The sequence below is a fragment of the Sorex fumeus genome, unplaced genomic scaffold, assembly GCF_029834395.1.
Source record: "Sorex fumeus unplaced genomic scaffold, SorFum_2.1 ptg000051l, whole genome shotgun sequence".
NCBI lineage: Eukaryota > Metazoa > Chordata > Mammalia > Eulipotyphla > Soricidae > Sorex > Sorex fumeus.
In genome coordinates, this window is record NW_026606108.1 from 37073609 (window position 1) to 37089840 (window position 16232).

The following is a 16232-nucleotide window of genomic DNA, read 5'->3' on the forward strand; positions in this document are numbered from 1 at the left end:
TCTCGGAGAGCCCGGCAAGCTACCACCGAGAGTATCTCGCCCGCATGGCAAAGCCTTGCAAGCTACCTGTGATGTATTCAATATGCCAAACACAGTAACAACAAGTCTCACGATGGAGATGTTACTGGGCCACTCCAGCAAATCGATGAACAACAGCAGGACAGTGACAGTGATTACTCCATTGTGTGTGCATTTATTTATTTACCTATTGATTTACATTGTTCCCATATTTTGGCTACTATTACTGATATTCCCACATATTGGCTACTATAAATAAGGATTCGATACATAATATCTGTTAACTTAAATACAGAGGAATACTTAGGCAAGTTCAAAATTGTAAAAAAAAAAAAACAACAAATTTCTATTAGGAAGAGTAGAGGAATTTTAATTTGGGGAAACACACTGTGTCAAGTCACAAATGGGTCGAGTGTTTGGGGTAGAGAAAAAGCGGGGGAGTTGAGAGTGTGTTAAAATAAAAAACGAGACTAGCACTGAAATTTTCCATTGGAGACAAAACCAGTTTAGTCATACAAATAATGCTCAATTAAGACAATTTTATGATGAATCCAATCCAAGTCACTTCTTTCCCATCGTTCTGAAAACCAGAAGCAAAACAGCAAAGATACTCTGAGGTAACTTTGATTAATTCCCTTTTATATTTAGGAAATTTTTAATTTATAACCAATTACTGTGAAGAGTAAATAATCAGTATTTATATCTTTATATCTAAAGATACTGCTTTAGATACTATACCCCTGAGTTTCATTCTATGTTTTGGCTTACGTTCTCCTTCTTGGCTTGCAAACTGTTTTGTGATGTGTACATAAAAACTATATATATAAAAAAAACCTCTACCACTCACTATTTCAGTGATTTATTTTTGTGATTTGCTTTGGCTCTTTAAGAACTTCTGACAAGTCCAAGTGTGGCCTTAAGCACATCAAAAGATTCTTGGTGAATATCCATAAATATTAGAATAAAGTTTCAAGCATACAGTAGAAAAATAGTTTCTTAGTACCTATAATTAAGTCTTTAAATTTTTTTTGAGGATACAGGCATGCCTTTTTCTATTTTTTAAATCTTTGGCTCTTATTAATCTTTAATCTATCTTTTCAAGTTAGTATTTTTGTTTCTTTCAACAAATATCAAGAAATAAAATTGCTGAATCATATGGGAGATCTACTTTTATTATTTTAAGGAACCTCCATACTGTTTCCCATAGTGACTGCATCAATTTACATTCTCAGCAACAGTGGGAAATGGTTCCCTTTTCTCTCTATCTCCTCACTAGCACATGTTACCTGTATTTGATAACACATATTCAAACAGGATTGAAGTGGAATCTCATTATAGTTTTTATCTACAACTTCACTAATAATTGGTCATGTAGAGTCTCTTCTTATGTACCTGTTGGTCATCAATCTGCCTTCTTTGTAAAAATGTCTACAGAGGGGGTAAAAAAAAATGAAAAATGTTTTTTTGTTATTCTACCCTTTTAAAAATTAAATTGTTTGGGTTTTTGATTCTAAGTTAGTTGTATAACAGACCCACTAGGGAAGAAAATCATCGGGTTAGGATTTCCCAGTACAAAGTGCTTTCCTCCAGTGGAAGTCGGTTCTCAGTTCATCATTATATGGGACTTTGTGGGAGACCCTTGGTCTTTACCCCCCATACCCTATGTGGTAGAGAAAGAATGTGGGGGAGGCTAAGTACCATATCATTTAATTCAAGGCCTAATTGTTCTGTTCTATTTTTAAGTTTATTTTATTTTAAGCACTAAGGTTTACATTACTGTTAATGGTTTCTTCTGTAAACCATTCCAGCACCACACACTCACTTCACCAGTGTCCACTTCCCGACACCACTGCCCTACTGTCCTCCGACCCACCCATGGTAATTTTCCTACTGAAGACCAGCTCTCAGTTTCTATTGCCTTAGAACATTCGATATTCTTCTACTATGTTTCTTTATATAACACACATGAGAGAGATCATTCCATGTCTATCGTTCTCTTTCTGACTAAGTTCACTTAGCATGATACTCTCCAGGTCCATCAATATAGCAGAAAATTGCATGGTTCCATCTTTCCTTGTATCTGAGTAGTATTCCACTATGAGAATATACTATATCTTTACCCAGTCATCTACTTTTGAACACTTGGGTTGTTTCCAGATCTTAGCTATTATGAAGAGTGTTGCAGAGAATATAGAATAAAAAAAAACTGGGCTCTTAGAGAAGTGAAATTGTTGTCGTTCTTATTGCTGTTCACAGTAATCAATTACACTCAATATTCTAACCCCAATCCCACAACCATTCAACTTCCCACCAAAATTACTTCAAATTTTCCCAAACACCACCCAAGCCTTCCCCAACAGCAGGCCCTAAATGATTTATTTTGTATTGCTTGTTATGAATAACACTCTAAAAATAATCAAAAGGGGGTATGGTGCCACCAGCAGGTCAATATGTACCTGTGAGGAGAGTGCATCAGCAGCCTGGTGGCACCTTCAGAATTCCAGATACCCCAAAATTGCTGCTGTGCCTTTGGCCAGACCCCAAAAACTTGGGGCAAAGTTTACCAAGAAAGTAAACAAACAAAAGTTAGGTATGAGGGAGATACAACACACAAACCACCTCCGGCTCAGCTATATAACCGGAGGCATGGCCTCTCTGGTTCCTGATTGAACTGCTTAATGGCCATGATCCTAGAGACTCAGAAACAAATCTCGAAATCCAGTGACTTTTGGCAGAAATGCATCCAGTCCCTGCAAGTAGGTTACAGGTGCTGGGCCACCCCAGGTGGGAATAGGTTTTATGCTTTTGCCTGTTCCCACTGGCGACCTGGTGGCCGCTATCCTCTGGAGGCCATTGGACAGTCAGGTTTGGGCCCACAGTGACGAGACACATGGGGCCTCACGAGATGGGGGTGGAGCTGGCCCTTTCCTCCCCATCCCAACAAGACCCCAAGTCGCTGCCCACAAAAGGCCTCTCTGGTTCCTGATCAAGCTGCTTAATGGCCATGATCCCAGGAACTCAGAAACAAATCATTTTTTTTCTTTTTATTAGTGAAACACCATGAAGTACAGTTGTAGATTTACAATTATTTGTGCTTGGGTTTCGGTTATACAATGATCAAATACCCATCCCTCCATCAGTGCCCACTTTCCCCCACCATGGATAATATCCCTCCCACCCCCATCCCCCCCCCATCCCACCCTGCCTCTGTGGAAGGGCATTCCCTTTTGTTCTCTCTCTCTCCTTTTGGGTGTTGTGCTCTGCAAAAGAGGCATTGAGTGGCAAACATGTTCAGTCCATAGTCTACTTTCAACATGCATCTCCCCTCCTGGGAGGATCCTCCAAACACCCTTTATTTGGTGCTCCCTTCTCTATCTGAGCTGCCCTTTCCCCTAGAATGCCCGGCTGGCCTCTAAGCTATAGAGTAATCCTCCTGGTGCTGCTCTCAGCTATTCTTGGGTATTAATCTCATATTTTGTTACTTTATATCCCCCAGATGAATGCAATCTTTCTATGTCTATCCCTCTCTTTCTGACTCATTTCGCTTAGCATGATACTTTCCATATTGTACCACTTGTATGTAAATTTTATGACTTCATCTTTTCTAACAGCTACATAGTACTCCATTGTGTAGATGTACCAAAGTTTCTTTAACCAGTCATCTGTTCTTGGGCACTCAGGTTTCTTCCAGTTTCTGGCTATTGTAAAGAGTGCTGCAATGAACAAACAAGTGCAGATGTCACTTCGACTATACATTTTTGCCTCTCTGGGATATATTCCCAGGAGTGGTATTGCTGGGTCAAATGGGAGCTCAATTTCTAATTTTTTGAGAATCATCCATACTGTTTTCCAGAAGGGCTGAACCAGTCGGCATTCCCACCAACAGTGAAGGAGTGTCCCTTTCTCGCCACATCCGCGCCAGCATTGGTTGCTTTTGTTCTTTTGAATGTGGGCCAGTCTCTGAGGTGTGAGATGGAATCTCATTGTGGTTTTGATCTGCATCTCCCTGATGATTAATGATGTAGAGCATTTTCTCATGTGCTTTTTTGCCATTCGGATTTCTTCTTTGAGAAAGTTTCTGTTCATTTCATTGCCCCATTTTTGGATGGGGTTGGATGCTTTCTTCTTGTGGAGTTCAACCAGTACTTTGTATATCCTTGATATCAACCCCTTGTCAGATGTGTATTCGGCGAATATCCTTTCCCATTCTGAAGACTGTCTTTGTATTTTAGTCACCGTTTCTTTGGAGGTACAGAAGCTTCTTAGTTTAAGATAGTCCCATTTATCTATCTCTGTTTTCACTTGCTCGGCCAGTGGCGTGACATCTTTGAACATACCATTAGCTTCAATGTCATGGAGGGTTTTGCCGACTTTGTCTTCAATGTATCTTATGGTTTCACTCAGAAAGAAATCTTGAAACCCAGTGGTTTTTGGCAGAAATGTGTCCAGACTGCACAGTAGGTTACTGTCTCTGGGCAACACCAAGGGGAAAAGGGTGTTGTCCCTCCACCTGCTCCCCATAGGCGACTCAGTGGCCACCATCCACCAGAGGCCATTTGACAGTCAGGTTTGGGCCTGCAGTGACGAGACACGTGGGGCCTCATGGGATGGGTGTGGAGCTGGCCCTTTCCACCCCACCCAAGCGAGACCCTGAGTCACCACCAACGAACGGCCTTTCTGGCTCCTAATCAAGCCGTTTAATGGCCATGATCCCAGAGACTCAGAAACAAATCGCGGAACCCAGCAGCTTTTAGCAGAAATAACTCCAGTCCCTGTAGTAGGTTACCGGCGCTTGGGCCACCCAAGGTGGAAATAGGTTTTGTGCCCTAGCCTGTTCCCCTGGCGGCCCAGTGGCTGCCATCCTTCAGAGGCCATGGGACAGTCAGGTCTGGGCCCACAGTGACAAGACTCGTGGGACCTCACAGGATGGGGGTGGAGCCGGCCCTTTCCTCCCCATCCCAAAGAGACCCTGAGTCGCCGCCCATGAATGGCCTCTCTGGCTCCTGATCAAGCTGCTTAATGGCCATGATCCAAGAGACTCAGGAGAAAATCTTGGAACCCAGCAGGTTTGGGCAGAAATCCCTCCAGATTTAAGTGTCAAAATTCCAGAATTTCAAAATCGCACAGCCACTACTGCAGCCACGCGACATCATATGTTATAGATAACCAGCAATAGAAAACAAATTGTCTACTGTTGCCTTTTCAGCAGATCTGAGTGTTGGGGTAAAATCCCAAATAATAATGGTGGGTCTGGTGTCAAAATATTGAATGTAATCAAAGTAGAGAGAGAGTAATGTGGAAATCATCTGCCCCACATGTAAGGGGAGAGTGTGTGATGGGGGTATAATTGGGTTGTTGGGGGTGGAGAATGGGCACTGGTGAAGGTACAGGTGTTTCATTGTATGACCGAGACTTAAACTCGAAAGCTTTGTAACTGCTCTCACGATGATTTGATAAATAAAATTATAAAAAATGAAAAAAAGGTGAAGTTCATGCCCAATTCAATCAGCTAATCAGTGGCTGAATAAATAGCAGTACTCCTACATTAAAAACAATAAAAAATAAACAAAAATAATTAAAAAAAGGTTTCCTTAGAAGTATGTGAATATTGTTGTCTCTCACCCCAAAGCCATTGAGCCCTTATTGTTACAGATTGAGCCTTGTGTGCTAATATTTTTTTAATCAAGATTGGTTGCCTTCTACTTTACATCCTATCCAGTGTGTGCTACTCCTGGTACATCAGTGGTATAGAGTGTGAGATGTTGCTCCAGGAATTCTAAAATTTTAAATAAGGTATTATAGCTGGAGTTAAATTTTTAACTGAATGGTGACTTTAGGGTCTGGAGGTATCTCTGCAGCTTATTGATCTCTTCCAAGATTTATCTGTGAGTCTCTGGTTCATGGCCGATTAATGAACTTATATGGCACCAGAGACAGTTTGTGGGCGTTACTGCCAGGCTCACAGAAGAACAGGCAGATGAGGGGAGGTCATCGATCCATGACTCCATGCAAGTCTGTAGAATTCAATCACAAAACCCTCATACAAGAGTTTTTCAATAGATTCTTTCATGTATTAGGCTTGCCCGAACCTGTGGAGATTGGCCATGAGCATAGTGATGATTGGGTTCTGGAGGTTTCCAAGCAGGGCTCTGTTTGGGTCGGTGGGGACCTCACTGGTCCCCCTCCAGGGTGCCCTGGATATGAGGTTCAGCCTGGCATGGTGTCTGGAAACATTTCTCCCTTATGTAGGTTTTTAAAAGATTTATTCATATTTTCTATAAGTCATATTTAACTCCTTTTCAAATATTTTGTGCCTTCTTTTTATAAAAAAAAAAAAGAAAAAAAAGGATATCCTACTCCCTGAAAATATTTTGTGTCTCTATCCACGGCATCCATCATTCTGTCTTGGAGTGTTTTTATTAGAGTCTCTTTTAGCTGGCACCCTTCTGGATCCTTGGATCTGGGTGCCTGCATTCTCTAACTCTGGGAACTTTTTAGCAATGATTTCTTTAACTGTGGCTTTTTCATTGGGGTTGCCTCCCTGTCCTTCTGGTACTCCGATGATTCTAATGTTGTTCCTCGTGGAACCATCCCCTAGGTCTCTGATTTGCCTTAAAGCTATTTTGAGGTTTTTTCCCATTGTTTGTTGTTGCCTGTACAATTTTGCAGTTCATCTTCTAGCTCACTGATTCTGTCTTCGGCTGTAGCCATTCTTCTGTTACGGGCACCCACTGAGTTTTTTAATTTCATCTACCGAAACTTTTATTAATGACACTTCTGATTGTAGCTTTCTTATTTCCACTCTCATTTCTTCCTGTATGTTGTTGGCTGTCCGTTCCACTGTTTCTTTCATTTCCTCCTTTAATTTTCTGGATGTCTGCTCCATTGTTTCTTTGATTTCCTTGAACATCCTCAGCATTTTATCTCGGAATTCTTGATTGGAGAGATCATATCTGTGGTTAATCCCTTTTGAGGATTCTGGACTCTTTTCTTTGTCCTCTCCTCGTAGTGGAGATTTGCACTGTTTCTTCATGTTGTTGTGGTTGTATGGAGGTAAACCTTCCAGTTCACTAGCACTGTTCCTTCATTGCAGAAAAGGATTCTGGATGAACTCACAATGGTGGTGGTCACCCTTCTCCCCTTCTAGAATACGTCCTTCCTCTCAGACATTTTTCTGTGCCTTATGATAGGCATCTAGTGAAGCTTTGGAGGATGTGTTCTTTTATATTGGGCTTGTACAGCTTCCTGTGTACACTAGTCTTTTGGTGAAATTGGATTAGGCCAGTGGACTATTATTGTGTTGTGTTTGAGGTGGCCAGGACGTTTTCCACAGAATTAGGTGATGAAGGTTGTGATGTTAATCCAGAGTTCTGGGAAGGGGGAATATAACTGAGGCTGTGAGTGGCTGCTGGCCACACAGAAAACCATGCCCACTTCTGCGAAGACTACGCCCCTACAATTGAGGCCACATCCCCAGCTGATCTGGATGCTAGTCCCTGGGCACATGGATCTGCAGAGAAGACCAGCGGCAGCTAGGTGGTTAGGCGCTGGGTGCGGAATTTAGGGCAGGTACCCACAGGACTCTGTCTGGGTGACCGGCATTGGGGAGTGCGGGTCGGGGTGGGGGCATACAGATGAATGCACCTGCAGAGAAGACCAGCAGTGGCTAGGTGGACGGTTGCTCGGGCCTCCCTGAAAATATTTTGAGGCTTGGTATTATCTTTTTTTATAGTCTCTGGGTCTTTGCTGTTGATGGGATTACATGGCGCCAGGGGCAGTTGGTGGGCCTACATACTGGAAGATGGGGGATCTGGGTGGAGGAGGCCCCAGTCCCAATCCGAGCAGGCTTGGAGATCTATGCCCTGGGTTCCGCACCCCTGGGTTCCTCTGCCTGGCTCTGTGCTCAGAGATCACTCTTGGAAGAGATTGGGGACCATATAAGATCAACCCCCAGTCTGTCATATGCAATGGAAAAAGCCCACTCACTGTAATATCACTCCAGTCCTGTAAACTTCTCTGACTTTCAACTTAAAAAAGTAGGTGTTCTGGGGCTGGAGCAATAGCACAGTGGGTAGGGCGTTTGCCTTGCACGCATCCGACCCGGGTTTGATTCCTAGCATCCCATATGGTCCCCCGAGCACCGCCAGGAGTAATTCCTGAGTGAAGAGCCAGGAGTAGCCCCTGTGCACCGCCGGGTGTGACCCAAAAAGAAAAAAAAAAGTAGGTGTTCTAAGCCCCTGCACTACTCCTAAGGCTATTCTTGTTTGGGTGTTGCATTGTTTTATTTTTAAAGATATTTCAATTTGTTTTTATTTTGCAGGAGGGTCTCCAAAGCAGTGGCTATGTGAGAGACTGGCATCAGTCCTGGCAACAAATACATAGTCTGGCTGTGTTGAGTATGTGCTCAGGGCTGGATAATGAGGTGCTGTTGATCAAGCCCAGAGTTTCTGGCACAGGTTATCAGGGTCACAATCCATGGGACAGAACCCCAAACACAACCCCACTTAACACAATTTGTGAAAACAGAGACTATGCATGCTAGAACCTCAAACATATACCCTGGCCCTTTGTGAGATCCCCAGCATCTATTTCCTTTTTTCTATTCCCCCTCCTGCTGTTGCTTTCATGACCAGGGGTTGTACACACTTGGCTGTGATATTCACCCTCTACTTTGTAATTCACTGAGTATTGCTCACTCTAGCTTGCTGGGTGCTGCACTCATCCGTTGTTGTGGTGCTCACATACAATCTGTAGTGCTCACAAGGTATCGCGGTGCTGCACTCCTGGCTGCACTGCTTCCACATTTTTTTATATGTGGCGCTCATTGGAGGTCACACACTTAATTGGTCCATATAGTCCACTTTGGTGTTGGGGGTCCCAAGTAACACTGAAACCAAACCTTCACTCAGTACAAGGGTGAGGCACTGAGGATCAATTAGATGGCCTCATACTGGTAAAGCTGGAGCTCAGAGCCACTGAGCAAACTCCAGGGTCCCTACTGTGTTTTAATGACTTTTTACATTTTGAACGTGGAGCAGAGTCTCCCTTTCACCTTCCAAGGTAGCCTTTCTACCCCAATTAAATTGTCAGTTATGTTGTGTAAAATACAGTCTCTGGGCCTCTGCCTACTACTTTTCCTCTGGTCTAGAAAGCAACATTTGATCAATAATTTCCTTTAAAGTTAAATTCAAGACAACTCTGACTCAGGATATATTGTTTCTCATATCCTTGGGTCCCATCCACACAGATACAAACAGCATCAGTTCCAATTGCCTACCCCTTCTCCAATTCTACACATAGCACTCTACTTCCAGCTACTATCTGGCACTAATATTACTGAGTAACTACCCACAGATTCAGGTTTTTATACTTTTCAACTCTCTCTGTGTGTCCAGCAATACTGTCAAACTTACATACTGAGTGAAAAGTGCCTGAAAATTAGGTACCATAAAAGAAGATTCAACTTTACAAAGACCTACTCATTTTACTAATAATTACTGTGGTTAGGTGTTTAGATTGCTTTCAAATTTTTTCAGTATAACAAATGGCACTATAATATCTTTCTACATGGAGTTTTATACCTTGACTATATTTTAGCTTACTGTCACCGGAGCCCCTTGGAGGGGGGGCGGGTTGAGTTTCCCTCTCTGCCCTGAGCAGAGCTGAAAACCTCCGGTACCCAGCCACAGCCATGCTAAGACCACTCTCCACAAACTCGGATGAGCCTCATGCATGAAGGAACTGGCAAAGGAACCCAGGTGTGCAGGACCTAGGGCTGATATTGTCAAGTCTGCTCAGATCGGGACTGGGCTTCCTCCACCCAGACCCCCCATCCTCCAGTAGCTAGACAGTTCCACCCACCAATTGCCGTGTAACCCCATCAATGCCCAAGATCCAGAGACTATAAAACCAAGCTCCCAGAAGACAATAGACCTCTTATTGTCTAGTTTTCACTCTCAGGGAACCCAGCAGGCTACCCAGAGTATCCTGCCCGCATATATGTCTGACTGGGAACACCTGTAAAGATGATTAGAGGCTGCCCCAAAAGCTTCCATTCCTCTCGGAGAGCCCGGCAAGATACTGAGAGTTTCCCGCCTGCATGGCAGAGCCTGGCAAGTTACCTGTGATGTACTCGATATACCAAAAACAGTAACAATGATGGTCCTCATTCCCCTGACCCTGAAAGAGCCCTTAATATGCCATCAGATTACACCAACACGTGACAGGGACAAATGGAGACGTTTTCGGCGCCTGCTTGAGCGAATTGATAAACTACAGGATGATAGTGATAGTGATATTTTAGGTTCAGAATGCAACTTACAAGACAACAGAAAAGACACAGTGTCTGAAACACAGAAGGGCTAAAGGAGTGTTCTGCATTGTGGCTATTAGTTGTGGGGACCACACAGAACACTCCCAGAAGGACTGGCAGGGAGTGGGGGTGTGTGGTATAGGGATTGTGCAGGCAAGATATGTGCTCTACCTTAATATCAATAAATGTTAGTCATTACTGTTTCTAGAGTACCAAGAATTTGAAGAGCTAAAAATACCTTCAGATGATAGTATAAGAAAAAACATAACATAAATGTTAAAATAACACTCCTGAGGACAGGAGAGAGTACAGTGGGTATAGTGCTTGACTTGTACCACATGGCAGACCCAGGTTCAATCCCCAGCATCCCATATGATCTCCTGAGCACCAGCAGGAGTGATTCCTGAGTAAAGATCCAAGACTAACCCTTGAGCACTTCCGGGTATGGCCCTAAAACCAAAAAAATAATAATAATAATAATACCCCTGACCCTAGATCATAAGCAAGCAGGCTCATTTACTGTGAATACTTTTCTTTATATGTAATTATCACAATGACATAAATAATATTCATTCTTTCCCATTCTCATTAAAAATTTTACATATAATCTCATTTAATGCTCCCAACAACTCTAGAGTGGTAGTAATAATAGCAGCAAATACTTAAAAAATAACACGTGTGTGCGGCGGAGGTGTCGGCCGGGGGTTGTTGCATCGAAAGTGTTTGGCGCCATGTCTCACACCATTTTACTAGTCCAGCTCACCAAAAGGCCAGAAGGCAGAACTTATGCTGACTATGAATCTGTGAATGAATGCATGGAAGGTGTTTGTAAAATGTACGAAGAACATCTGAAGAGAATGAACCCCAACAGCCCATCTATCACATATGATATCAGTCAGTTGTTTGATTTTATTGATGATCTGGCAGACCTCAGCTGCCTCGTTTACCGAGCTGATACCCAGACATACCAGCCTTACAACAAAGACTGGATTAAAGAGAAGATCTATGTGCTGCTTCGTCGGCAGGCCCAACAGGCCGGGAAATAATTGAGCAGGAAGCATTAGGGGGATGGGGGTAGGCTTGGAATACAGGTGTGTACAGCAAACTCTAGTGGATGTTTTGTATTCTAATAATCCTGTTTCCATTTGGTACAGTCTAGCCAGGGTTGAATGTATTGAATGAAATAATGACGATCTTGTTCAATCTGAAAACCCCCATTGCCTCCTCCCTCTCCCTGTCCCCTCCCCCCTTTTTTTTACTTAAAACATTTTTACGATGTTTTGGATGGAGGTTGTTTTTTGTCAGTTATTGTTGGTTTCAGCCCTTCCAACTATTTGTTTCCACTTTAATAGTACTCACTATACTAACCTTTCTTCAGGATCGGGTGGGGGGTGGGTGATGACACAGTTATGTCCTCAAGATAAAATCTTAGTGAAAAACAAATAAATGTTCTTTAGTTAAAAAAAAAATAACACGTTATTTGTCATGAATGGTCTAAGTAATAACATATTCATCATTATAAAACCTATTAGTAATACTATTTATGTTATATTGTCCTTAAAGATAATAAATATCAGGGTAAACGGCTAAATAACTTGCCCCATGTTATATACCTAATAAGGCAAATATTATAATTCCATTAAATTTTTTTAAATTCTTATTGTATTTCAGATAACATGATTACAACAATGTTAATATTCATGGTTTATTTGTGTGAGCTGACTGCACCTTCAGCACCACCAAAGTGCTCAGAACCCCCACTGCTGACCTTTGGTCCTTTCCATCCAGTCCATCTCTTCCTTTCCAAGTCTCTCCCTATTCTGCTTGGTAATCTCAGTTTTGTAATCCAAGGCCAAAGATTTGTCACATTTGTTACCACCTCCCGCTGTTTTATTTCTCTCCCTATCACAGATGAATAAGATCATCCAGTATTTTTCCTATTCCTCTGACTTATTTTATTTAATATGATACCTTCCTGCACCCATAACCCAGAGGTCGATGGATTGAAACCATCCTCTGCTATCGGAATTTCTAGGGCTGGAGCGATAGCACAGCGGGTGAGGCATTTGCCTTGCACGTGGCCAACCTGATCAGCCCAGGTTTGATTCATCCACCCCTCTCGGAGAGCCCGGCAGTCTACCAAGAGTGTCTCGCCCATACTGGCCAGCTACTCGTGACATATTCAATATGCCAAACACAGTAACAACAAGTTATTTGATATACCAAACATATATGCCAAACACAGTAACAACAAGTCTCACAATGGAGATGAGCAGATCGATGAACAACGGGAGGACAGCGCTACCTTCCAATTTCTTCCAGGCATGTTCTGCTGTTTTCTTTTCAGCATGCAAGACTGAGAGTCTCTAAGACTTACTCAGGGACTCCTAGTAATTTTAGGCACTTCTGGCAACACTTTAAGAGATTATTAAAACAGCAACAGAGGGGTAAAATGCTTGCCTTGCTCACAGCTGACCCAGGCTAAATCCTAGGCACCATATATTGTCTCCAGAACAGCACTAGGAGTAGTGATCCCTGAGTACAGAGCCAGGTGGAAGCCCTGAGCACTGCTGGGTGTGGCCCAAAATAACCCAAACCAAAACACACCAAAAAACAACAAAGAGGGGAGTGTAGTGTGGTGGGAAGGGGATAGTAAATGAAATAAATAAATAAATAAATGAGATGAACATTTTAAGAAGTTAATATGGAGTTGAAGAAATGGGTGGAAGAAAAAATGTAGGCAATGGTAAAGGATGAATCTTCTTCACCTTTGCAAAATAGAGCAAAGCAATATCCAAATCCCTTTCTATTTTTTCATTCATGCAAAAGAAAGGGGCAAAGTAGGATCCTACTGCCACCTTGTGGCACATTGGGTATTTAAGAAAGAGAGGTCTATTAATCTGGGTTCCAAGTCTAAATCACCCTCAGGAAACCACATCTGATTTCTCCCTTAAAACACGGAGCATTGTAATTCACAAATCACTTTCGACCCTATTATCTCATCTTATTCTCTACAACTACACAAATGGGAAGAAGGAAATACAATTTTGTTTACTGTGGAATAACCAAAGCTCAGAGAGACTACGTGACTTGCCTCAAGCCACACAAGAATTACAGTGAGGACTTTAAGTCCATATCTCCTGTCTCTAAATCAGGTGATACCTTCACTATTTGTAGGATGGAACAGGTCTAGGTATGCTCAAGGCTTAGATATTTGAGAAACAAGACTCAGGAAGACGGAAGTTTAATTTCTTTTGCAAACTTGCCACATGCCATAATGAGGCTATGAGTCTACAGAAAAAGGCTTCTCGATAAGCCTGAATTCCTGCTTTCCTTCCTGGTTTGCACATTCCAGGGTAGCAACTACATGCTTCTCTCCAGCTGTTCTTCCTTCTCTCTACTCTGAAACTCCAATCTAAACATGGGGCTCAACACATACATCAAAGTGTGAAGACCATGTTGACCCCAAGAAAGATAGCCACAGTTGTGACTCAGCCCAAAGTTTCTTACAAGTTTTGGGAGAAGTCCATCAATGTCTCAAAATGATGTCATGCTCATTGAAACTCCAGAGATGATACTGGTTTTAGATTATTTGCCAACAGGTGTCAAGGAATGGCCTAAACAAATTTTGGTAAGACTGTTTTTTGTTTTTCTTTGATTTGAGGGCATATCCTGCAGTGCTTGGTAAGGGGAGCTAGTTCTGACTCAGAGCATGGGGGTTGTTCCCCAAGATGCTTAGAGTAGTATGTGGTGCCAGGAATAGAACCCTCAGATCCTGCATGCAAAGCCTGCATTATAGCCACTGAGCCACTTCCCCAGCCCAGCGTGACCTAAAATTCTTAAGAGTTTCCAATTTCTCCAAGGCAGTTATAAATTCTTTTTTTGGGAGTGGGAAAACCTGGAGGTGTTCAGAGCTGTCTCCTGGCTCTGCGCTCAGAGAGCACTCCTGGCAATGGTCAGGGAACCATATGGGGTGCCAGGGATTGAATCTGGATCAGCTGCATGCAAGGCAAGCACCTAACCTGCTGTACTATCTCTCTAGACCCTACAGTCATAAATTCTTTTTTAAAATTTTTTAATTGAATCACCGTGAGATAGTTACAAAGCTTTCATGTTTGAGTTTGAGTCATACAATTATCAAACACCCATCCCTCCACCAGTGTACATTTTTCACCACCGATGTACCCAATATCCCTCCCACCCCCCCGCCCCTCCCCCTGCCTCTATGGCAAACAATTTCCTTCTTACTCTCTCTCTACTTTTGGGTATTACTGTTTACAATACAGATACTGAGAGGCCACCATGTTTGGTCCTTTATCTACTTCCAGCACTTATCTCCCAGCCCAAGCTTTCCCTCTAATCATCATTGATGCAGTGATCCTTTCTCTATCCCAGCTGCCTTCTCCCCAAGCTCATGAGGCAGGCTTCCAAGAGTGGAGCAATCTTTCTGAGCCTTGCCTCTACTGTCCTTGGGTGTTAGTCTCATATTATGTTGTTTTATATTCCATAAACAAGTGCAGTGATTCAATACAGTCATAAATTATTAAGCAAAGTATTTTCAAGACTAGGGGCTGGAGTAATAGCACAGCAGGTAGGGCGTTTGCTTTGCATGTGGCCGACCCGGGTTCGATTCCCAGCATCCCATATGGTCCCCTGAGCACCACCAGGAGTGATTCCTGAGTGCAGAACCAGGAGTAATCCCTGCGCATTGCCGGGTGTCACCCAAAAAACAAAAACAAAAACAGAAGAATTTTCAGGACTAGTACTTATTATCATAAGTTCAATTCTTTAGTTTCATTCACTAAGTAGAGCACAATCATTAAATGAGTAAGACACTATGATAATTCCTTTAATTAAGACTTTGCTGGTTACTGATGAGCAAAAGAAAATAAGGAAAATAAGAAAATAAGTACATAATTATAAATGTACCTAAGGTATAAATATTAAGTGTTTGAGACTCAGAAAGGGAAAATGAGATTTCTTCTGACTTGAGAGTTAGAAGACTAGAAACAAGAAATAGGTAAAGAATGGTTTTATGCATGGGTTTATGGAGACAGTTCAAAAGGCTGAGCAAAGGAAGGTCTCCAGACACTGTGCCAGGCTGAACCTTATTTCCAGGACACCCGGAGGGGAATGGGTGAGCCCAATTCCAGTCTCAACAGAGAGCCCCAGCAGCCGAAAACCTCCAGAACCCATTGGTCACCATGGCCACAGCCCAACTCCACAGGCTCCATACAAGCCCCACACGAATGAGAATGAATCTCCTAAAAAAAAAACTCTAGTATGTGGCTTTTGTGACCAAAATCTCCAGGTTCTCATGGAGTTGGGAATGAGTGACCTCTCCCCATTTTCCTGTCATTCCTGGAGCCTGGTGGTCTCTCCCCAAAACTGCCTCTGGCACCATGGCTCATTAACAGCCATGATCCAGAGACTCATCAATAAATCTCATAAGAGAGCCATAAGCTGCAGAGATGCTTCTGGATCCCAAAGTCATCTCCAGTTGTATACTCTATTTAAAATCTTAAATCCCTGGAGCGCGCAGCTGCATATTCAGCCACGCAAGATTTCATACTCTACTCCACTGATGTACCAAGAGTAGCACACCACATTTGATGGGGTTAAGGTAGAAGGCAATCGATCTCAATTCAAAAATAAATATTAGCACACAAGGCTCAACATGCAATATGCTAGTAATCTCTTTTACAAGGACTTAATGGATCTAGGGTGAGATACAACAATCTTCACACATTTTCCTCTAAGAAAACTTTTTTGGATCATTTTTAACACATTATTCATAACAAGCAATACAAAATAAATTATATTAGGACCTGCTTTGTGGGCAGGCTTGGAGGGTGGTGAGAAAATTCTAAATAATGGTGGTGGGAAGGTGTAATAGTGGTGG

At 42.5% G+C, this 16232-nt stretch overlaps 1 protein-coding gene across 1 annotated transcript; it reads left to right on the plus strand.

The window, feature by feature from the left end:
• The first annotated feature begins 11014 nt into the window (after positions 1-11014).
• LOC130032930 (enhancer of rudimentary homolog) lies at positions 11015-11741 on the plus strand. Its single transcript, XM_056124605.1, has one exon. It carries the CDS (start codon positions 11062-11064, stop codon positions 11374-11376), a length of 315 nt encoding a protein of 104 aa, XP_055980580.1. The 5' UTR covers positions 11015-11061; the 3' UTR covers positions 11377-11741.
• The last annotated feature ends 4491 nt before the right edge of the window (positions 11742-16232 follow it).